This window comes from Trichoderma reesei (assembly GCF_000167675.1).
Source record: "Trichoderma reesei QM6a unplaced genomic scaffold TRIREscaffold_1, whole genome shotgun sequence".
In the NCBI taxonomy this organism is placed as follows: Eukaryota; Fungi; Ascomycota; class Sordariomycetes; order Hypocreales; family Hypocreaceae; genus Trichoderma; species Trichoderma reesei.
The window spans coordinates 3,680,712-3,699,019 of record NW_006711148.1 but is presented as its reverse complement, the minus strand read 5'-3'; the positions used below and the strand labels follow the sequence as shown (position 1 = coordinate 3,699,019).

The window sequence follows — 18,308 nt, the reverse complement described above, 5'->3', positions numbered from 1 at the left end:
TCTTATTCTCCTATTCCTCCAGGCTCTATTTCCACTCGTCACTCAAAACTTCCCCTCTATTCCAACAATCAGCTTCCAGATGTAATCCATCTGGATTTTTTCTGAGTTCACAGGGTAACAAAGAATGAGACTGTGTCTGCTTGTAGTCCGAGTACATTGAGAAATATAAGGGAAGAGTGAGCCTATCAAACAACTGGCTACTTCTTTTCTCACCTACCTTAAGGTAACCTCAAACGTGTACTTCTTCAGTACATCACACACACCTATCGAGCCGACTTCTTTGATCGTTCCTTGGCTCCTGAATCTCTAACCCTTCCACTCGATCGTTTCTTCTCAGTACTTCCTTGCTCTCTGCGAGACTTCCTCTTCTCATCTTCCGAGGCCCTCGATTCATCTCCGGTCTCACTTGAACTGTCCGTCTCGTTCGCATCACTCGCTTTCCTATGCTCCTCATCTTCCAAACTATCAGAATCATCAGACGTGGAGTCCTCCGACTCTTCAACACTCTTCCTCTTTGCCCTTTTGTTCTGACCCCTGTGGCTTCCACCACGTGCGCGACTATAGCTCTCTTCTTCCCAAGTATCTCGTCGATAGCCTTTGGTACGAGCTCTCTCAGAGAGTTCCACTCCAATCACGTCCGTAAGGTACTCATCAAATTTCGTTGATGCATCCTCCACTAAGCGAAAGTGCTTTTTCCGCAGAGTAGGGGTCTTCTTACGTTCCCCATTGCTCGCCATGCCTGTCACCTCATTCTCGGCCAGAGCGACAGCAATGTGGAATGCGTTGCGGATCTGTCTGCCATTCCACCTGATGTGTGGCTCCAGGTCTCTGTAGTGAGCTTTCGCAAACTTCCTGATATCCTCCTCTTTGATCTTCAGTAATTCCCCCTTGCGTGTCTTGATGCGCTGTAGATTCGTTTCGAAGATATCAAGCGTCGATTGTTCGTTCAAGGGGGGGTAATATAGGCTGACATGGACGCGAGATCGAAAAGCCTCGTCCATCTTTCCAACGCGATTGGTTGTGAGGAAAAGAATGCCTTGATAGTATTCTAATATCCGTAGAAATACTACATATACAGTCAGTAAAGGAAACCATACAAGATTGTTCTTCAATGGGAATGTTCGCTCCAGGGCTGACATTACCTGATACAAGGCTGTTGTGCTTTACATCGTTGCCTCTCTCACTAAGGAAGACATCGGCCTATAGATAGATTGTTTCAGTGACAGTATGATGAGAATGTGACAGCATTGATTCTCACCTCATCAAGAAGAAGGACGCATTTCCATTTCTGAGCTTGGATAAAGATACGCTTTAGTCGACCCTCAACTTCCACTGCCGTAGTGCCAAGATCTCCGCAGGTGATTGGATATAGAGGCCGCTTGCATATTTCAGCAACGCATTCTGGGTTCACATTGTTAGCTGGATATCAGTCACATGAACATGCTCAAAGACGAACATACCTGCGGTTGATGTCTTTCCGGTTCCAGGTGCGCCGTGGAGGAGGATAACGAGACCCTTGCCTACATTCCAAACAAAATCCCATCAGTATCAAGATTTTTTACATCGACTTGGGAAGTTCGTCACTGCAATTTTGGAACCGATTTTTTTCACTCACCTTTGCCGCGAATGAGGTCTGTTTGGATCTCATCCTCGGAACGCACGTTTTTCTTGTCACGAAAATGTGCTTGGACAACGGAATGCACCATATGCTTGTGACCCTCCGGAAGTACAAGGGAATTCCACGCATCCTGTTCTGGATCGGGCACATCCTTCACGTTGTTAATGTCGATAACGGCTAAATGTTTCGTTAGTCGCTGTTCACAATCATAACAAACAAGGGGCATGAGCAAGAGAAGGAAACTCACCCCATTTACGGTCCTTAAGCACAAAGGCGAAGAGCCTGTGCGGAAATAGAAACAGGTCTGCTTTAGGTATGCTATCAGGATTTCCATGAAGATAGCGAGGATCTGTAGTGAGCCAGGCCTTCTCCGCGAGAAAGTCTTCCATACGTCGGAGGTCGATGATCGAATCATCAAAGATGACTTCGTTGTCGCAGCAGTGCTTACTTCGACAGCCGGCATACGAGATCATGACGACTTCAGCCTGATTGCTGCTTGTTGGTTTGATACCAAATTCAACGGAGTGGTCCCATCCGCTGTTCTGGTCCTTGTTCTGGGGATCCCATAAAGCCGCCTGAAAGTCCACAACCACCTCGCTGTCAATCTCCTCGGCCTCGTGCAGGTTCATGCCGCGGTATTGTACATGGCTGCCTTGACATACTCTGCAAAATAATTGGCCGTTGAGCTTGAGCTTCTTCTGAACTTTTTCCTGTCTCTTGGCAAAGTCCAGAGGATAGATGGTGAGGGTTGTTATGTCTCGAAGATCGTCGAATTTTTGAATCCTGAATGAATGAGAGACGGGACCGAATCTTTGACCGTCAAAGTCTACTTGGTAACAAGTCACCACCAAGTCGCTCTCTTTGTCAGGCACCCGGTATGCCGTGGTGTAGTCGGCAACCTTACCATCCTTATCATCTTCGGGAGGTGAGAGATATGGTCGACCGCCGGTGACGTGAAAGACTCTGTACGCATTCATCGGCTCTTGTGAAGTAACCACTTCACGTCCTGGAAAAAATATGTGCCAAAGGTCTGGGAAGCTGACTTTGTTCCTAGTAACGTCCCTCAATTGTGTCAGAGACTTCAAGTCGTGGTCCATGAACTCAATCAGGCAGCCCAGTTCTTTATACGCCTGCTCAGTGCCGTACTGATCTAGAAAATCCGTGTTTTCTTCATCTCTTGAAAGTAATTTCTCTTCGCCGTCTTTCCCATCACAGAACTTGCGTTCAAGCTGTCGATGGATATGCCTGATGCGGTCGTCATAGTGCACAAGTAACTTGAAGGGCCTCAGCAGAACAACCGGACAACCATAGGAAATGAAATCCACATCGAGGGATTTCTCAAGAAGCTGTTTGAGCGGTTCTCCGTTGATGCGGATACGGTGAGGTATAGGGGGAGAAACATGACCGAAAAATTCATGCGTCTTGATACCAGGTGCCTTCGTATCCGTTGGGCCGGCAAATTCGGGCATATCCTGAATGCCATCAAAGAGTTGGAAGGTCGTGGATTGACGACGCCTCTCGATAGAACAGAGTGGATTCTTTCGAAGTTGCGCATTTCTCCATACATCGTGGGGGATGACGGGATCGCCGACTAGGACGTCTATGGCATGCTCATCGTTGATGTTTCTCTTTTCCTCGTGCTTTCTCTTGAACTCGGACCACTTGACTCTTCGTAACGAGGTGATGGCCTTAGGTACAAGGACTTGCTTCTCTTCTTCTTCTTCTTCAGGTTCGTTCAAGCCCTTGCGGCCCTCAAGAGCCGAGATCCTAGATAAAGTCGGTTAGTCTAGATGAGTACCGCAGGGATTCAATAGCCAGGTGCTCACCGATCTTCCATAAGTCGAAGATATGCATGGAAAACGAAAGATAGATTCTTGAAATTCCTGATCCTCCGATGCAGGGGCATCCGGGCCTCTTCTGACAAGACCAACTTGTAGAATGCCTCTATGATACTCACAGACACGCCATGAGGCAAGTCATCACGGTAGGCATCAAAATAATCAAGGATAGTCTTGTCATTCTCCTTTGGTTCACGATCGATGTTGTCCTGGGGCTCTGCAGGCTTTTCGGCGATGTCGGCAGTTGATTCGGACAATGGCAATGAGGTTGGGACCAGCGTATCAGGGATCAAATCGACTCCTTTGACCCCGTTTGCTTGATCGTCCGATGCGCCGTTGATACCATTCGAAGGAGCGGCAGTACCCTGCGAAGGGCGAACCGCATTCTTGGAGCTCTCAGATGAAACAAGCCTTTCCGTAGCGACACTGGCAATATTCACTGCAGCAGTTGCCATTGTGTTATCCATGCCTGGCGTTAGATAGAGGAAGAGTAGAATGAATAGAAACAGGATTCCGTTTAGACAATGCTGTGGTGTACGAGTACTGTTACTTGCCAGGGAAAGATCGTTGGACTCAACTTATATACCTACCAACCTACATGTGCCCAGTATGCTACTTCCTACTGAAGTTTCATCTTCCATATTCAGGGGTTACTCTCTTCTCACACCAGACCCAGGCAAGTACTACATACGAGGCAACTGAACAACTACAGGTTCTATGGAATCGTTGAGCAAGGCACCTGGTTGCCTTGGGGAGAACATGTTGCTTGTAACCGCCATTCATGCAAACCCCGCCGCAGATAGACTCTTCTGGGTTACAAACTGCTAGCCTTTAATGAATGTTGGTAACACATGAAGCAGTGTATATTGATTTTCCTTGCCTAACATTGAAGTTATCCAACCAAATTCTGCCGCTTGTCAATTTCGCAATACATTTGTGGCTTTTTCTGGATTCTTGCATGAGCAACGTGTCTCTTTTGCATCCAATGGAATGTCTCCTAATTCTCACCGAAGGCAGCCTTCGTCGGATTTGGGGGGAGGGGGGGGAGAGAGACGTTGAGGCTGGGTGTAAATGCTGAACGCCACAACTGTTCACAGCGTAGACGTGTGAACATCCCCTCTACGGGGATGACAAATGCATTAGCCTACTGAACCATTTTTCTCTTACTGGTAAGTTGCGATATACTCTTATACTCTTGACATCCATCATTGGGCCGCCTTCTGTGGTAGTCTTATAGTGAACATCGCGATACGTCTGCCCCAATTCGTTTCTCAAGATGACCCGCCAGTCAATCGTTCCACTTGGTTATGGAAACCCTCCCGACCTTGGATCTATCGACACAGATACTGAGCTACTGCAAAAAGTCTTCTCAGATGTATTACCTCTGCTCGAAGATGACTCTGCTGCAGTTGACATGGCAGATGGTCAAACTGATATTAGCTCAGAAGATGCTGTCGAGTAAGTAATCGTGGAATGCTACAGCTACCACAGGAGCCAAATATCTAATTGTGGAAAGACTGAGCAATAACGAAGCGAAGAAGAGCAAGGATGAGTTTGTCAACATCCTCCTGGCTTGGGATCAAGAGCACGATCGTATCGAGACATCTCGCGGCCACAAGCCACATGGGGTTCTTTTCAAAAGCAAAAGCGATCTGATTGCGCAGGTGCGCTCCAATATATCAGGTACACATAGCTGGGATGAAGTCTTTGAGGCCTTGCGTGAAGCGGAAGAAGCATATAAGAGCCCGACCGGCTTGAAAGTCGCGCACAAATGGTTCAGGAAAGCGGCAGACAAGTCCGAAGTAGTCGAGCCATTTCTCGACTTTATTCCAAGTTTTGACTTCTCTTCTGTTATCTGTGGGGGTATCAAGTTCATCCTCAGGGTATGTTCAGATGCTCCCTCGTCATCAGGTATATGCCTCCTTCTGCTGACTCTCTCATCTTGTTTCAAGGCGTGCACAGCTTCCAAGAAGTTCCGCGAAGAAGCCTTCGAGCTCATTGACCGACTTCCTGAGAAAGTCGAAATTACCGGTCAATACCTAGAGCTCTATAAAGATGACGCTCAGCTTCAGGTTGCATCTTACAGACTGTTTTGTGACATACTTTCGGCCATTCAGAGCATCTTGTATTGGTTGACAAAAGACCATACATGTAAGCTTCGTTTGACCTGAGAAGTCTTGACTTCCTACTGACATCTAGCAAATAGTCGAATGGCTAAAGCCTCTTCTTCAACAGAGTAGATACAACTGCAAGATCAAAGAGAAGATCATCGAATTGGGGCAATCCTCAGCGCATGTGGAGGGTATTGTCAGATTGTGTAACAGCAAGAGACTCCGAACCGTTTCTGACGGCGTTGGCAAGATTCGCCAAGACACGGCTTGGATCAGGAGAATTTTGGCGACATTCATGCGTGGGCTGTGCCAGCAAGCTAAATGTGCGTCGATCCCATGACGATTCAGTGAAGCGAGACTGACATATAGCAAAGGGTATCTGGAACTGAAGCAGTATCGAAACGACCATGCAAAGCAAAGGTTACAAGAAGAGCCTGATGAGACGATATCACGAAGCGAATTGTTGCTCCTATTGGATCCCGACGCGGTGACGGTTCAGAGCGCTCATAAGAATGCCTTGGAGAGGATTCTGCGCAACGGACTCGCCATGGATGCAGAAGAGCAAAAGCGTGTTGAGTGGCTCATGGCGAATGAAAGCATTGGTCGTTGGTTTAAATCAACAAGGCCACGCAAACTCCTTGTCAACGGCTTTGGCTCTTTAGATCGCATTACGCCTATGTCCTTTTTCTGTGCCATGCTGATCCAGAGCTTAAGCTCAATCGGCTCCGTCATCCTTCTCAGTCACTTTTGCGGCCTGGAGATGCCTGAAGTGGGAACAAGTGGCCCCAAAGATCGAAGAACAAGCGGCCTGCTGAAAAGCCTTCTGATACAGCTTGTGGCACAGTGGGAGACTTCCAACATCACCTGTTTCGACCATGACTTCTTGGACACGTTAAAGGCAACCAGTCCAGGCTGGGGTCTGCCGCAACAGATGCAGCTTTTGCGACATCTTATAGCTACGCTTCCCTCAACCACTCCCATTTTCATATTCATTGATGGCACCAACTATTATGAGACTGTTCAATTACGCGATGAAACCAAACAAGTGATCAAGGAAATCAACAATCTTCTGTTCCAAGAGGGGGTACAGGTTGTGGTGAAGGTTTTGATCACGTATCCAACTCGATCATACCATCTCTATGAGGAATTCAGAAGGAAAGAGGTCGTCAACATGCCTGAAGATATGGACGGTTTTTCAACGAGGTTTTCTGACTCGAACTTAAGAGTTCAGTTACATTCCACTACAGCAGCTCGCCTGGATCGTTCTCGAAGTAGAAGTCGGCACAAGTAAGGCCTTAAATCTCGATATTTTCCCATAGATACAACTACTATATATCCACGAGTGCTGAATGAGATTTATTCCAATTTGTTTTTACATCAATCTCATCTAGATCAGCCATGTTTACATTACAGGATGGATTCTGAGATACTGGGCTTATGCGATGGACAGTATGAAAGAGGTAAGATATTCATCAGCAGTGCTTCGCAAATCTAACTCAGATCTTCTGTCCCCATGCAGCGTACCACGCCGAACACTCTCTGAATCTTTCCCTCAGCCAGACATACTATAGGCCTCCCCTACCAACGACAGCGTCCCCATAAACCCGGCCGTCCATAGGTAATAAATGCAACCCAGTCGCGAGTCATTTTCTGTCTAAACCACTCGTCTTCTACGGGCCATAGCAGGAGGCGTAGACGGAGCAAGCATACGTCTCGCCACAGAAGTTCGAAAAGTTCTGGTCGTTGGCGCGGTAGCAGGTGTAAGTGTTGCCGCCGGCGCTGATGGTGCCCAGGACCTGGTCTGTGGCGGCACCACAGTTGGTCGTCGACCAGGTGCCGTCACCAGACGGGGTGGGAATAGTCGCACCAGAGGTCGAGCACGAGCCGTCATCGAAGAGGAACGACGAGTCGTTGCTGTGATACATAGGTCAGCAAGAGGGCTTGGACTTTGGAAGGTTGAGGGGCTTAGAGGCAGAACTCCCCCCTCGTCGTGTGTTTTTCTTACCAAGAGCCGAGGTTGTTGTCACCCCAGTGGATGTAGAAGTTTGAGACGCAAGATACGCCGCCCACACCAATGGGAATGCAACCTTGGCAGTAGCTCATGGTGAGCTTCTGGTCGCGGGCCTGGAGGACGGCAGGGGAAGCGGCGGCGGCGCCAGCCAGGACAGCGGTGACAATGGCACGAGTGAAGAACATCTTGGACTAAGCGGCAGTGTCTTTGTTTGAGGGAAGGGAAGACTGGCTTGCTGGCTGTATGATGGAGGATGGATGAGAACAGCAGGAGGTCGACAAAGGGGGGTTTATATACGTCGAAGACTGTCTCTTCATGATTCTTCTTCACCAGAAGAGACAGCTCACACCGTCTTGTTGTTCTTGGATATGTTGCCAAGGAACGCTTCCTTGCCGGAGCCTCCAGTATCCATGTCCACCACTCGCTGCCCACTTATTTCAGCGTAGTTAATCAAGGGTAGAGAATAGTCACCATCGCCATTCAGGACTCACAACTCATGAAAAAGAGGTCTAGGGCTGACCACCTGTTTGGGCCGTGCCCAGAGATGCCGTTCCGACGACCCGAACTGCTACCTGGGGACCCCTGACAGCTCCGTCGAAGCTGGACGCCGATCACTTCCTCCCCTCAAAGGCAACGACACACACTTTGTCCCGCCACCCCTGAGGTCGTGGTAACTAGAAGCCTCTGCTCGCAGGTATGAGGTCCTTCTAGCCGATGGTCCCCGAAGTTCTTTGCGAAACAGAGCTCTGACTATACCCCGTCAGAGTAATGTAACCTACAGAGCCTCAGCAATGCATGCAAAACCCGACCAGACTAATCTTTCTTCCTTGAAAAGGTTTTGAGTCTGTAGCATAGTCTTTGCCGTTAGGGAACGTCGCCTCTGTTGCCTTTATCGTCGAGCCTGTGAAAGGACGATAGAAGCCCCCCACCCAAACTCACCTCTCGACAGTGAACTCGATGTTAAAGAAAGACTCACGCGACGTCATGGCACAGACTCGTAACTACTTTAGATCGGTACAGTAGGTAATAAGCCACTGAGATCGTGGGGAAAATGCGGGATGGCTGACCGTTGGGTTTCCCCTTCGAGTAAGACTTGACCCCGGCTCGTCCCTTGGTTATTAATCGCGATCCTGGACCCCTGTACACCGAATTATACGCCGCAAGAACGATACATAGATATACATATAGGCTGAACGGAGAAACATGTTCCGATGAACGAGTACCTCGTCGCATCCTTGTGAATATCACTGCCGTATTCAGTCGCATCGTGAGCAACGGTGAATCTTACATGCCCTCTCCCTTGCTCTTGGCATGCACACCAAATGACCTATAAAAGTACACATAGCGTCTAGGAAGCCAGCGAGGAACTCGAGTTCGCGTCAGACGGAATTAGAAACAAAGTTAGGTCATGCTTGATAATAGAGGCTGGCAGCGTATAACCACGTCAACCCCTCGGGTTGGGATCAGGGAATAATACCAACCTTCTACATTGGGCTTCTGCGCACTACCTCTCTGGGATGTGATGATGTAGGATCTAGGAAGCCCCACCAACCATCTAGATGTGTAAAGTCAACATCGCGGAATGGTCCCGAGCTGGCAACGAATTCCGTTTTGGCGAGACTCAGAAAAGGGGCGATTGGAGCTTTCTGACATCAGCACTGCTAGATTGGAAAGTCTTGCGAAGAACTACTATTGCCGTAAGTTAGTATGTGGTTGGTAGTATCCTAGCCAGCCTCTGCTGACTCTGCCGAGTATACCGGCAAGTGGAAACAAGATCAATGGGGGTCAACGAGAGGATGAATCCTGGAGCTTCTGGAATTGAGTGGGCTAAATTCAACTCTTCCTTGGTCAAAAGCAAGGCACATCCTAGATTTAACCCCCTTTCTCGACAACCGCAATCCCGCCGCTAAACCGACACGATGACCCTACCTGGTTTCGTGCCGGGATTACATTGTATGTACATATGTAAGGCTTCAGCCATCCCCACGTCTTCTCTCGGCTCGCCAACGGTACGGGTGGTGGGTACGACTAATGCAGAGAACTCCCTGGAGGGCTGAGACTCAAAGCAGTAAGGTTAATGATTTGGACATGGATGGGCGACCGCGTGAGGAAATGATGTGTGATTCGTGCAGAAGTCTCAACCAACATCACATTGGTGCACATCATTGGTCATTTTGGTGATACAAGATATAGCTCCGGCGTTCAAACATTCATAACTAAATTGTAGCCTATCATTATACCATTCTTATGGTCTAGTCATTGTCTTTGGAACACAGATATAGGATTCTTCCCGGAGGTGCTGGGTGTTTATTGTCGTTGTGGCAGGGTGACTGAAAGAATGGAAGCAGGACCGCGATGACAGGCTTCACACAGGTCCCACGACACCCTCCCATAGCATCCTAGTACTCCTCAAATGATACAGATGGGGGCCCCATGCTGGCAACTCTTTGCCACCTGCTGTAATGTAAAGTAAGCAGCTTCAACGAATGTTGCTTTTTCCCTGGCATTTCCCTTGCTCAGATGTCAGCATTTTGCCATCCATCCTTGCCTATTCTCTTAGGCCGTACGGGGACGGTCTATAGTCTCTGCATCAACTCGCGCTCGCCAAGCGGACAATTGCTGCTGGAAATGCCAACAGGACAATAGCCTTCCAGAAGAATGCTTTCTCCTATATGCAACAAGGTAGGACACGTTGTTATCAAGGACTCTGAGAGCGGCATGATGAGGACTGTAAGAGACACCCTTGGCTTGATCCCTACCGTCAGAGCTATTCATTGTCTCTAGACGTATCTACATAAGCCCCCTTTCTGCGCTCAATGCCGCTTTGCGTGGTAGACATATACTTATTATCATGTACTACGGTATTAGTCTCCCAAGATCCCGACGTCCCGAATCAGGCCTTTCGCGGGGAATAAGGGGAGCCACGCGAATGACGGGGTCCGCTTCTCTCCACCTTCTCTGTGAGAGGCGGAACAGCAGTTGATGACATGACGGATTACCAAGAGACGAACTGGATCTGCTTACGGAGGAAGTACTCTCTCTGAACAGTGTCGAAGATATAGGTGTTCCCGTACTTTGCACATGTACTTCAAGAAGCAACGGCGAGGTCAGAGGCTCAGCAGAAGTTGGATCCCAGATGCAGGATGCACCAGGCTGGAAAGTACCATGATCTGTCTGCCAGTCGAGCTTGTCAAGTGCATCATGGCAGCACGATGCATCTCCCCCAGCTCCCCATACCCTATCTGCTCAAGCTCTTTCGAAGCCGCACCTCTTCCCAGCACGCTCACTCCTTGCCATTCCCCCGCGTTTCGAAGCCTTTTCTCTCGAGCTCTTCTCAGAATCTTCGTTTCTGATGTACCCGGCGTCAAATTCAACCCCAGACGAGCTGCAAACCGGTAATCAGCCCCATCAGTTTCACAAATGCCTGATCTACCTCCTCATATTCATCAATAAGCAGATCCGAGGTGCTGATTTGAGTCCAACCGCTCAACTAGTGCAACACGATAGGCCGCTGGATTGCATCGACAGCCCATCCCATGTCGCCTGTGATGGACAGCGCAGTTCGTTAATGCACAGAGCCAAAGGACGTCCCCCATTGCTACTGCCACGGCTCCCACATGTCTTACTTCGCGAGTGTGATATTATGGGATATGCTCAAGGGCGGTTAATTCGCAATGTCCGTGCCCATCAGCTCAGAGGTCTCGGGATACTCCAGTTGCTTTTCATACCAGCGTCGGAAAGTGTCCCTCACATATGCTACTCTCGTTCCTTAAGAACTTCCACATGTACCTATCACCCTATCGATAGTCGTTCTTTGAAGTTCAATGAATGTGTCCAGCCTATAGAGCCTACCATGCCCCTTAAAGCCTACCTACTTGCATCACTCATTCATACAGGGTAGCCAGTCGGCCATCGACAGGAACCGCCACGCAGCACACCAGATCAGCACGAAGAAAAAGCAAGGAACGAATCAAACATCCCGTTCAGAGCACATCTGGATCGATACGCTGAGATTGGGCGAATTGATGCATGCATAGGCATGTTGGGTGACATTGTCTGCAGGAGAAAAGCAGCCTCGACATCAATCCCGTCCATGCAGAGTGCCTGTACACATGCAGTATAGATGCTCGAAACCTTTCATTTACTACAAATATCTCAAAGCTGGTGAGCGTAGACTCAGGGGACGTCGGGCTCCAACTCTGATAGTTAGATTGGCCTACCGTCATCGAGCACGATCATATACGTAGTAGATCCATACCCACCGTTCATGCTTTCTCGTCATCTGACCTCCACCATGCCACATCATATCCACGACACTTATCCATTAACTCTATCCTCGCCCAAATGCTGAACCGTGAAAATAACCGACCTACTCCGTTCCCGGAACCCAAAGCCAGCAAAACAACAGGTCATAACAGCCCGCGACTGACTGACACTCCTCCGTGGCTGCATTCTATCGTTCTTGGCGACCACTCATCACATCAGCAACCAGTTGCTTCAATCACCAACGAATCCCTATACTTCTTCGAGTCAAAGCATGCAGTTGACGTGTCTTGCAACCCACAACCAGATGACACAAACATGAGAATCCCCGTTGCAGCGGCTGCCTCTCTTTGCGGAGCAGTGCTCAGGGGGGCACTGCCGACACATCATCGGATGTCTCCCGGCACATGCTTTACACGTGGGTACTACCCAGTGGTAGTAATAGTAGTAGTAGTAAGTAGTAGCTGTCATGTGAAGTGTGCAGCAGCCGATCCATCGGACCTCGAGCAAAAGTTGTAAAAGCATCGACATGGTCAAAAGCGTGCTTCGCCAGGCAAAAGTAGAGAATTCTCGCTTATTTTTCAAGAGCTCAGGACTTGGAAACTCAAAGGCTGATGACTTTCTCCAGCAATCGTCCAAGTCCATCAGGAGATGGCCAGCGACACGACCTACCTCACAACCCGCCACAGAGTACACCCCGTCCCGTGTTTCGTTCTCATCAACCAACAACCATTAATCCCATGTTGTACAATATCAATACACCCCCATCCCTCATCATACCCCATCACCCCTCCAAAGGCGGCATGAACCCCATCCCCGTCCCCTCGCCCCCAACACTCCTCCTCCTCACATGCTCCCTCAACCTCTCCAGGATCTCGCTATCCCTCCACCTCTGCGGCACCGGCCTGTACGCAGGCTTAAAGTTGCCCACCGTCTGCGCCCACTCGCCCTTGGGCGGATCCTTGGGCAGCGCCTCGTCCTCCCGCCGCGCAGCAAACTCCTCGCCCGACGACGCGCTCGCGGGGCTCATCGTCACGGAAGGGTTCGTGCTCGAGTTGGGCTCCCGCTGCGTCGCCCAGTAGTAAATGTCCCAGTCGTTCTCGTCCAGGAAGAGGTCGTACTGGTCCAGCTCTGCGGTCGTCATAGTGGGCAGATGCTGTGCTGCGAAAGTCGACAGCAGGAGGTCTGATTCGAGGGTGCCACGCTTTCGGGATTGATCTAAAGAGTAAACGAGTCAGCCTTTTTTTGTGTCCCTGTATGTGTCCGGTATTTATGAACCGTTAACAGTTGGGGGAAAGAGAGCTACTACATACAGAGAAGTCTTGCCCGCTTCGTCGCATCGTCCTCGCCGACTCTCCTCAGAGGCTCAATCCTGAACGTTGCGCCCTGCAGCTCGCCGACGCCGAGCTCACCAGCGGTCGAACCGGCATTGTCGCTTCTCTGGAGGGAAGAAGTGCTGAAGGCGCATCGTGCCCGAGATGCAGCCACCAGGCACCGGAAAGGCGCGGCCGTCGCAGGCCGTAATGCAGTTCTAACAGAGAACGACATGTTGCATATATGGTCAAGCAGCAAAGATTCGCTAGCAATGTATGTGAAGATTGCAAACAATTCAATCGGCGAATGCCTCTGGAGATTGCAGGTGGTAGTAGGTAAGGTAGATGACGAAAACGATAAGCCGAGGCCGGAATGGCAAATTCGGCAACCAATCGATTATTCATGGACGAGCAGAGCAGTTCTACCCAGCTTGAGAGCTAGCTGGTTAGGATATATGGGTGAATAAAATCTCCTCCTAGCATCAGGTGGTCTAGTGGCGCAATGGCAGCGCGTTGCTTTCCGGTGGCAAAGGTTCCAGGTTCGAGTCCTGGCTAGATCGGACTAGGCTGTTCTTTTTTTGCTACTTTTTTCGGCTGGCCGACGGAGCTTCATTCGCTCGACAGCCCCCTGTTGGATCGCTTCGTTCCGCATGAGATCTGGCTCAACCCCTTGCTGCTTGTCCAGGGTGGCAATTCCTCTGCTTCAATCAGATTTCCGTGCCTTTTTTGTCTTCATCGGCAGCGTTTCTGCCATTACATACATGGACAAGGGTAAGCGAGAGACACACAGAGCTCCAAACTTGAAGACGAGAAACGGCTTTATCAACAACATCTTGAATTCAATCGTACAGTACATACGCACTTAAGGAACTATTTGATAGCAGCACACGGAATGAATGAGGAGAAAAAAAAGAGACGGTACAGATAAAATGCAAAATCATCTCATCATACATGCGGTGCGATGATTTGTCGTGCAAGTGAGGCAACGGGCTCGTCTTCCGACATCAGCCGTCGTTGCTAGACATTAGGTCATTAAGTTGCGGGCATAGCAGGAGACAGGCTTTTATAGACACCCGGGGCCATGCCATGCACCGCCCTCGAGTGTCACCAAGAGCAAAACTTTTTGAAGAAATGTCAACCTCTAATGCTTTTAATCCCATTGAGATTTCTCCTGTAACGGTGTCGAGGATCCCGAGAACGGCATAGCTTTGCTTCCAAAGGCCAAATTCCTGTTTGCGCCGTCTACCAGGTGGAGAGAACGACAGGTGCCGGAAACGCTGGAAAGGAAACCCCCGTGGTCTTGGCTGAAGTGCTTAAGATATAAAGGAAAGGAGATGCATATGCAGATGTTGTAAAGAAATAATGCGTCACGTATGGGGCCAGGGGCACATCTGTGCACCGTCCTCGCTCGTATTTGGGTTGCCTTGCTGTGTCAGGCGATTCAAAGCCCTAGGGCGTTGACGTCGGAAGAGATGCTTCGATGCTTCTTGTGGCTGCTTCCGCTGGCCTCGCTCGTGGCCTTGCGCTTTGCGGACAACGGGTCGAGAGGGCCGCGGGCCATGTCGCTCAGCTGCTTCTTATGCCGCCGGGCCGGGGTCAAGGGAATGGCTGCCGTGTCGAAACGATCCGACTTCAAGCCCCGAAGGGCAGTGTAGTTGTATGGCCCGCTGAAGGCCAGAGAGTCTTGGGTCGCTTGGTTGCTCAGAATCAGCTGCTGGTTGATTTGATTGCGGCGGAAGGCGCCAACAGTGTTCGAGTTGAGATGCGACAGGACTTCTCCCATGTCGCTCGAGGCGGTGGTCGGGCGGTTGGGTGATGCGCGCCACTTGTTGCCGTTTGCTTCGTCGCCAGACGACTCATCATCGTCGGCCTCGCCAAAGGTGATGAAGTCGTTGATGTTGAGCTTTTCTTCATCGTCCTCCTCCTCTTCCTCCTCCATGCTAGGGGCGGTGGAGCTATCGTCGGCGTTGGCCTCGGCTGGGAAGGGGAAGAAGGCCTCCGCAGGACCCATGGCTTGGGCATTGATAAAATCACCAAAGGTGTTGGAAGAGAACATGGCGCTGAGCATCATATTGGCCGAGTTGCTGAGCAGCGGAGTCGAATGCTCCTCGATCGCCCAGGGGAGGTTGAACTGCTCCGGGGACAGGTCGAGCTGCCGCCGTCGAGTGGGCGTGAAGATCATCATCTTGCGCGTCAGCGGGTTGAGGACGGCGATGGGCTTCTTGTCCGACCGATCAAGGTTGAAGCGGCCCACGCGAGGCTGGCCACGCTCTGGCTTGACGGGCGAGTCTGCCTCCGAACCAGATACCTCGTCGTCGCTCATTGCATTAGACTGGCGCCGACTTCTCTTGCGGATGATGGGCTCGGGTATGTCTTCTTCATCAGTCGTGTCGCCATCAGCTGAGCCATCGGTGTTAGCATGGAAGCACAAACGCCAGCTAGGTGCCACGTCGAGTAATCATATGACTCACACTCGTAACCATCAAGCTCCAGAGGCTCCTCAAAGGTTGGGGTAAAAGTTTCAACCGCAGTGGCAGGCCCAGCAACGGGCATCACAGAGACATTGTCGTCGTCGGAAAGTTGTCGTACCACTTCCTCGGCATCCGAGTCCGAGTCCTCTCCCTCTTCTTCTTCGTAATGGCCATGGTAATCCCAGAAGGAGTTGGAGCCGGAGGATTCATCCGGGTCATGCTCAATCTCTTTGCGAAAAGCAGGATCGAGAGCATTCTGCGAGACGAAAATGTCGGGAAACAGGTCGGCGTGGTCGTCTTCCGTTTCGGTGGAGTCAGAGTCGCTGTCCGGCACGTCGAAGCGAACATGGCGCTCTACGACGGGGTCTGAGGCGAAGGCGTTGGGATCGTGGTAGAAGTCGTGTTCATCGTCAACTTCTGAGACAATGCCGGCCCAGCTGGCATTATCAGCATCGCCGTCGTCTTCGTCCTCGACCTCGTCTTCGACATCGTCGTCCTCGTCGTCGTCTTCGTCTTCGTCATTGCCAGCGTCTTCTTCTTCTTCGGCGTCATCATCCGACAGCGGTCGAGGAGCATCAGGGGGTTTGGGGAGGCCCTCTGTGAGTATCATTTCCTCCTCGACCGCGATTACATCCTCCTCGTCGTTGTCCTCGGAGTCACTGATGTCTTCGACGGCTGAGTAGCCCTCCTCGTCGGAGAGATCAAGAGATGATGATGTGTCCGAGTCTCGCCGACGCTTCTGGGCTTTGGCCGCCGCCGCGGGGTACTTTTGCCGAATGTTGCGAGACATTTTGTGTTGTATAGAAAATGGTGATGAGATAAAATCTTTTGTGTAAGAACGATTCTCTTGGTAATAAGGGGGTTCGCTTTGACCGTGAATTGAAGGCCTGGCTATCATGAAATCAAGCGGAGCTGGCCGGTTCGATGCAATACAGATGCGGTCTATAGCTTCTGAATGCTTGCTATTGAGCCTTTGTATCGAACAGAACAAGTGTATGGCCGTATGAGATGACAATTGTAGAGTGTTACTGGTTGTAGATGGGGGATTCCAGGGAAAGGGTTAGCTGTCAAAAGGATGATTTGTTGAAAACTTTTCTTCCAGCAATTGAGACGTTGAAGGCCCTATACGCGGGCAACTGGCAGGATTCGTGATTCAGAGACAGGCTTTTCGAAGAGCATCCGAGCTCGAGAGCGGGAAAAGAACCTGTTGAGAAGCTTTCGTCGACGGGGATTGATAACTGGGTTTTGGGCACGTTGGAACTGCTGGACTGCGAGCCGTGATGGGCACGGCCCGCAGTGGGCGTTTACAGCTCAGCGACGGCCGAAGGCATTGTGGCTCGACGAAGTTTCTGACTGGGGGGCTTCTTGCTCTAGGGATCCTGGGCTATAGGGCGACTTCGTTGTCTGGATTGGAAGCTTGTGCTGGTGATGCAGCAGAGGAGAGGGAGAAGAGGAAGAAGAGCCAGCTACCTAAGAAAAAAAAAGTTTTGATGGCCCCGCGAGAGGAGTACGGCGTGTCAGGTACCTCCTGCCAAAACTTCATCGCATTGCCATTAACTTTCACTTTTTTTCTTTCTTTCTTAGGATGATTCAAGTTCAAGGTGGGGTCTGGCCTCTGATTCGCGGACGCAGAAAGATGGAGAGGAGGCTAAGCCGATTCGAGACCGAGCCTGGACCCAATGCCGCGATAAAAAATCAGAGAGAAAATCGCTAAGAAAAAAAAAAAAAGTCACCACTACCTATCAAGCGATCGTCACCGCTTCTTTGCGTCAGGCGCTGTGATGCGCTAGCTGGCGAGCGCTGTGGCAGCTGCTCCCAGCGGTCGAGAGCACTAAAGGGACCGCCTGTAGGTATTGAACTCTTCCAGTGTCAAGGCGGGGCATCTTGTCCCATCTTGTCCCATCTTGTCCCATCAAAGCCCGCCTCAATGGATCCCCGCAGGTTTTTGCAGAGGCGCCACTTTGGACGTGCAGATTCGGCCTCTGATTTGATGCGTTGACGTGCATATCGGGCTCTGGATCGTGGCCAGTCCAAGCATTGGCTGATGCTATATTATTATTAGTACTGATTTACACGGTTCATTCATATGCTGGAGCAGAGCGAGCAAGTCGATCACCAGACGCAGGTTGCAGCTGAAAGACTCGACTGATAATCGCAGCTCCACCTCCAAGTTCCTGCAATGCCTTTGTATCATCGTTTACGTCTCGGAAATTGAACCTTGAAGACTCATCGTATGAGTCCTTCCACAGCGCCACTGAGGGGCTTCTGGCTCGTTTCACTCGACTGAGTCATACTACCTAGGCCTCTTTTGCATGTGCAAGCTGATGGAGATGCTGCCGTTCTCGTGTTGATAAGGCACATGTACGGCTGATGTGGCAAGTGTGGGTATCAACGTCACCTCAATTTCTTCTACGGGCTTCCTCTCGACATGAAGAGATGCTGGATTGTGGTACTAGTATGTACGAAGATTAGGTAGTCTCGTCAGAACTAAGATATATACTAGTCGATGCCTCTATATACGGCCAGGTGCTCTCAAAGCCACCCGCTGTCCTCCTCTATAGGTAGGTATTCGCCATCTGATATCGCTTAGGTATCGTCTTGCTCTAGAAAATGGGTGTATATCCAAAAGCCCCATTCTAAATCACCCGCTGTCTCCCTGCAAAAAGAACGAAGACAAAAAAAG

General features: G+C 50.3%; 5 protein-coding genes across 5 annotated transcripts; 1 reads left to right on the top strand and 4 right to left on the bottom strand.

The window, feature by feature from the left end:
* Window positions 1-263: 263 nt before the first annotated feature.
* Window positions 264-3,911, bottom strand: TRIREDRAFT_103395 (uncharacterized protein; the record flags this gene model as incomplete). The annotated part of the gene is made up of 7 exons (XM_006961436.1): window positions 264-1,066; window positions 1,143-1,200; window positions 1,259-1,401; window positions 1,461-1,520; window positions 1,616-1,795; window positions 1,866-3,385; window positions 3,445-3,911. 7 exons carry the CDS (start codon window positions 3,909-3,911, stop codon window positions 264-266), a joined length of 3,231 nt encoding a protein of 1,076 aa, XP_006961498.1.
* Window positions 3,912-4,732: 821 nt separating this feature from the next.
* On the top strand, window positions 4,733-7,110 carry TRIREDRAFT_103394 (uncharacterized protein; the record flags this gene model as incomplete). Its single annotated transcript, XM_006961870.1, has 7 exons — window positions 4,733-4,914; window positions 4,973-5,339; window positions 5,409-5,607; window positions 5,663-5,890; window positions 5,942-6,757; window positions 6,981-7,027; window positions 7,087-7,110. The coding sequence occupies 7 exons, from the start codon at window positions 4,733-4,735 to the stop codon at window positions 7,108-7,110; spliced, it is 1,863 nt and encodes a 620-aa protein (XP_006961932.1).
* Window positions 7,111-7,237: 127 nt separating this feature from the next.
* On the bottom strand, window positions 7,238-7,763 carry TRIREDRAFT_103393 (uncharacterized protein; the record flags this gene model as incomplete). Its single annotated transcript, XM_006961435.1, has 2 exons — window positions 7,238-7,481; window positions 7,573-7,763. 2 exons carry the CDS (start codon window positions 7,761-7,763, stop codon window positions 7,238-7,240), a joined length of 435 nt encoding a protein of 144 aa, XP_006961497.1.
* A 4,862-nt stretch (window positions 7,764-12,625) lies between these two features.
* TRIREDRAFT_53981 (uncharacterized protein) lies at window positions 12,626-13,389 on the bottom strand (the record flags this gene model as incomplete). The annotated part of the gene is made up of 3 exons (XM_006961434.1): window positions 12,626-12,841; window positions 12,878-13,059; window positions 13,155-13,389. The coding sequence occupies 3 exons, from the start codon at window positions 13,387-13,389 to the stop codon at window positions 12,626-12,628; spliced, it is 633 nt and encodes a 210-aa protein (XP_006961496.1).
* A 654-nt stretch (window positions 13,390-14,043) lies between these two features.
* Window positions 14,044-16,415, bottom strand: TRIREDRAFT_119980 (uncharacterized protein; the record flags this gene model as incomplete). Its single annotated transcript, XM_006961433.1, has 3 exons — window positions 14,044-15,554; window positions 15,626-15,641; window positions 15,744-16,415. The coding sequence occupies 3 exons, from the start codon at window positions 16,413-16,415 to the stop codon at window positions 14,596-14,598; spliced, it is 1,647 nt and encodes a 548-aa protein (XP_006961495.1). The 3' UTR covers window positions 14,044-14,595.
* Window positions 16,416-18,308: the final 1,893 nt, after the last annotated feature.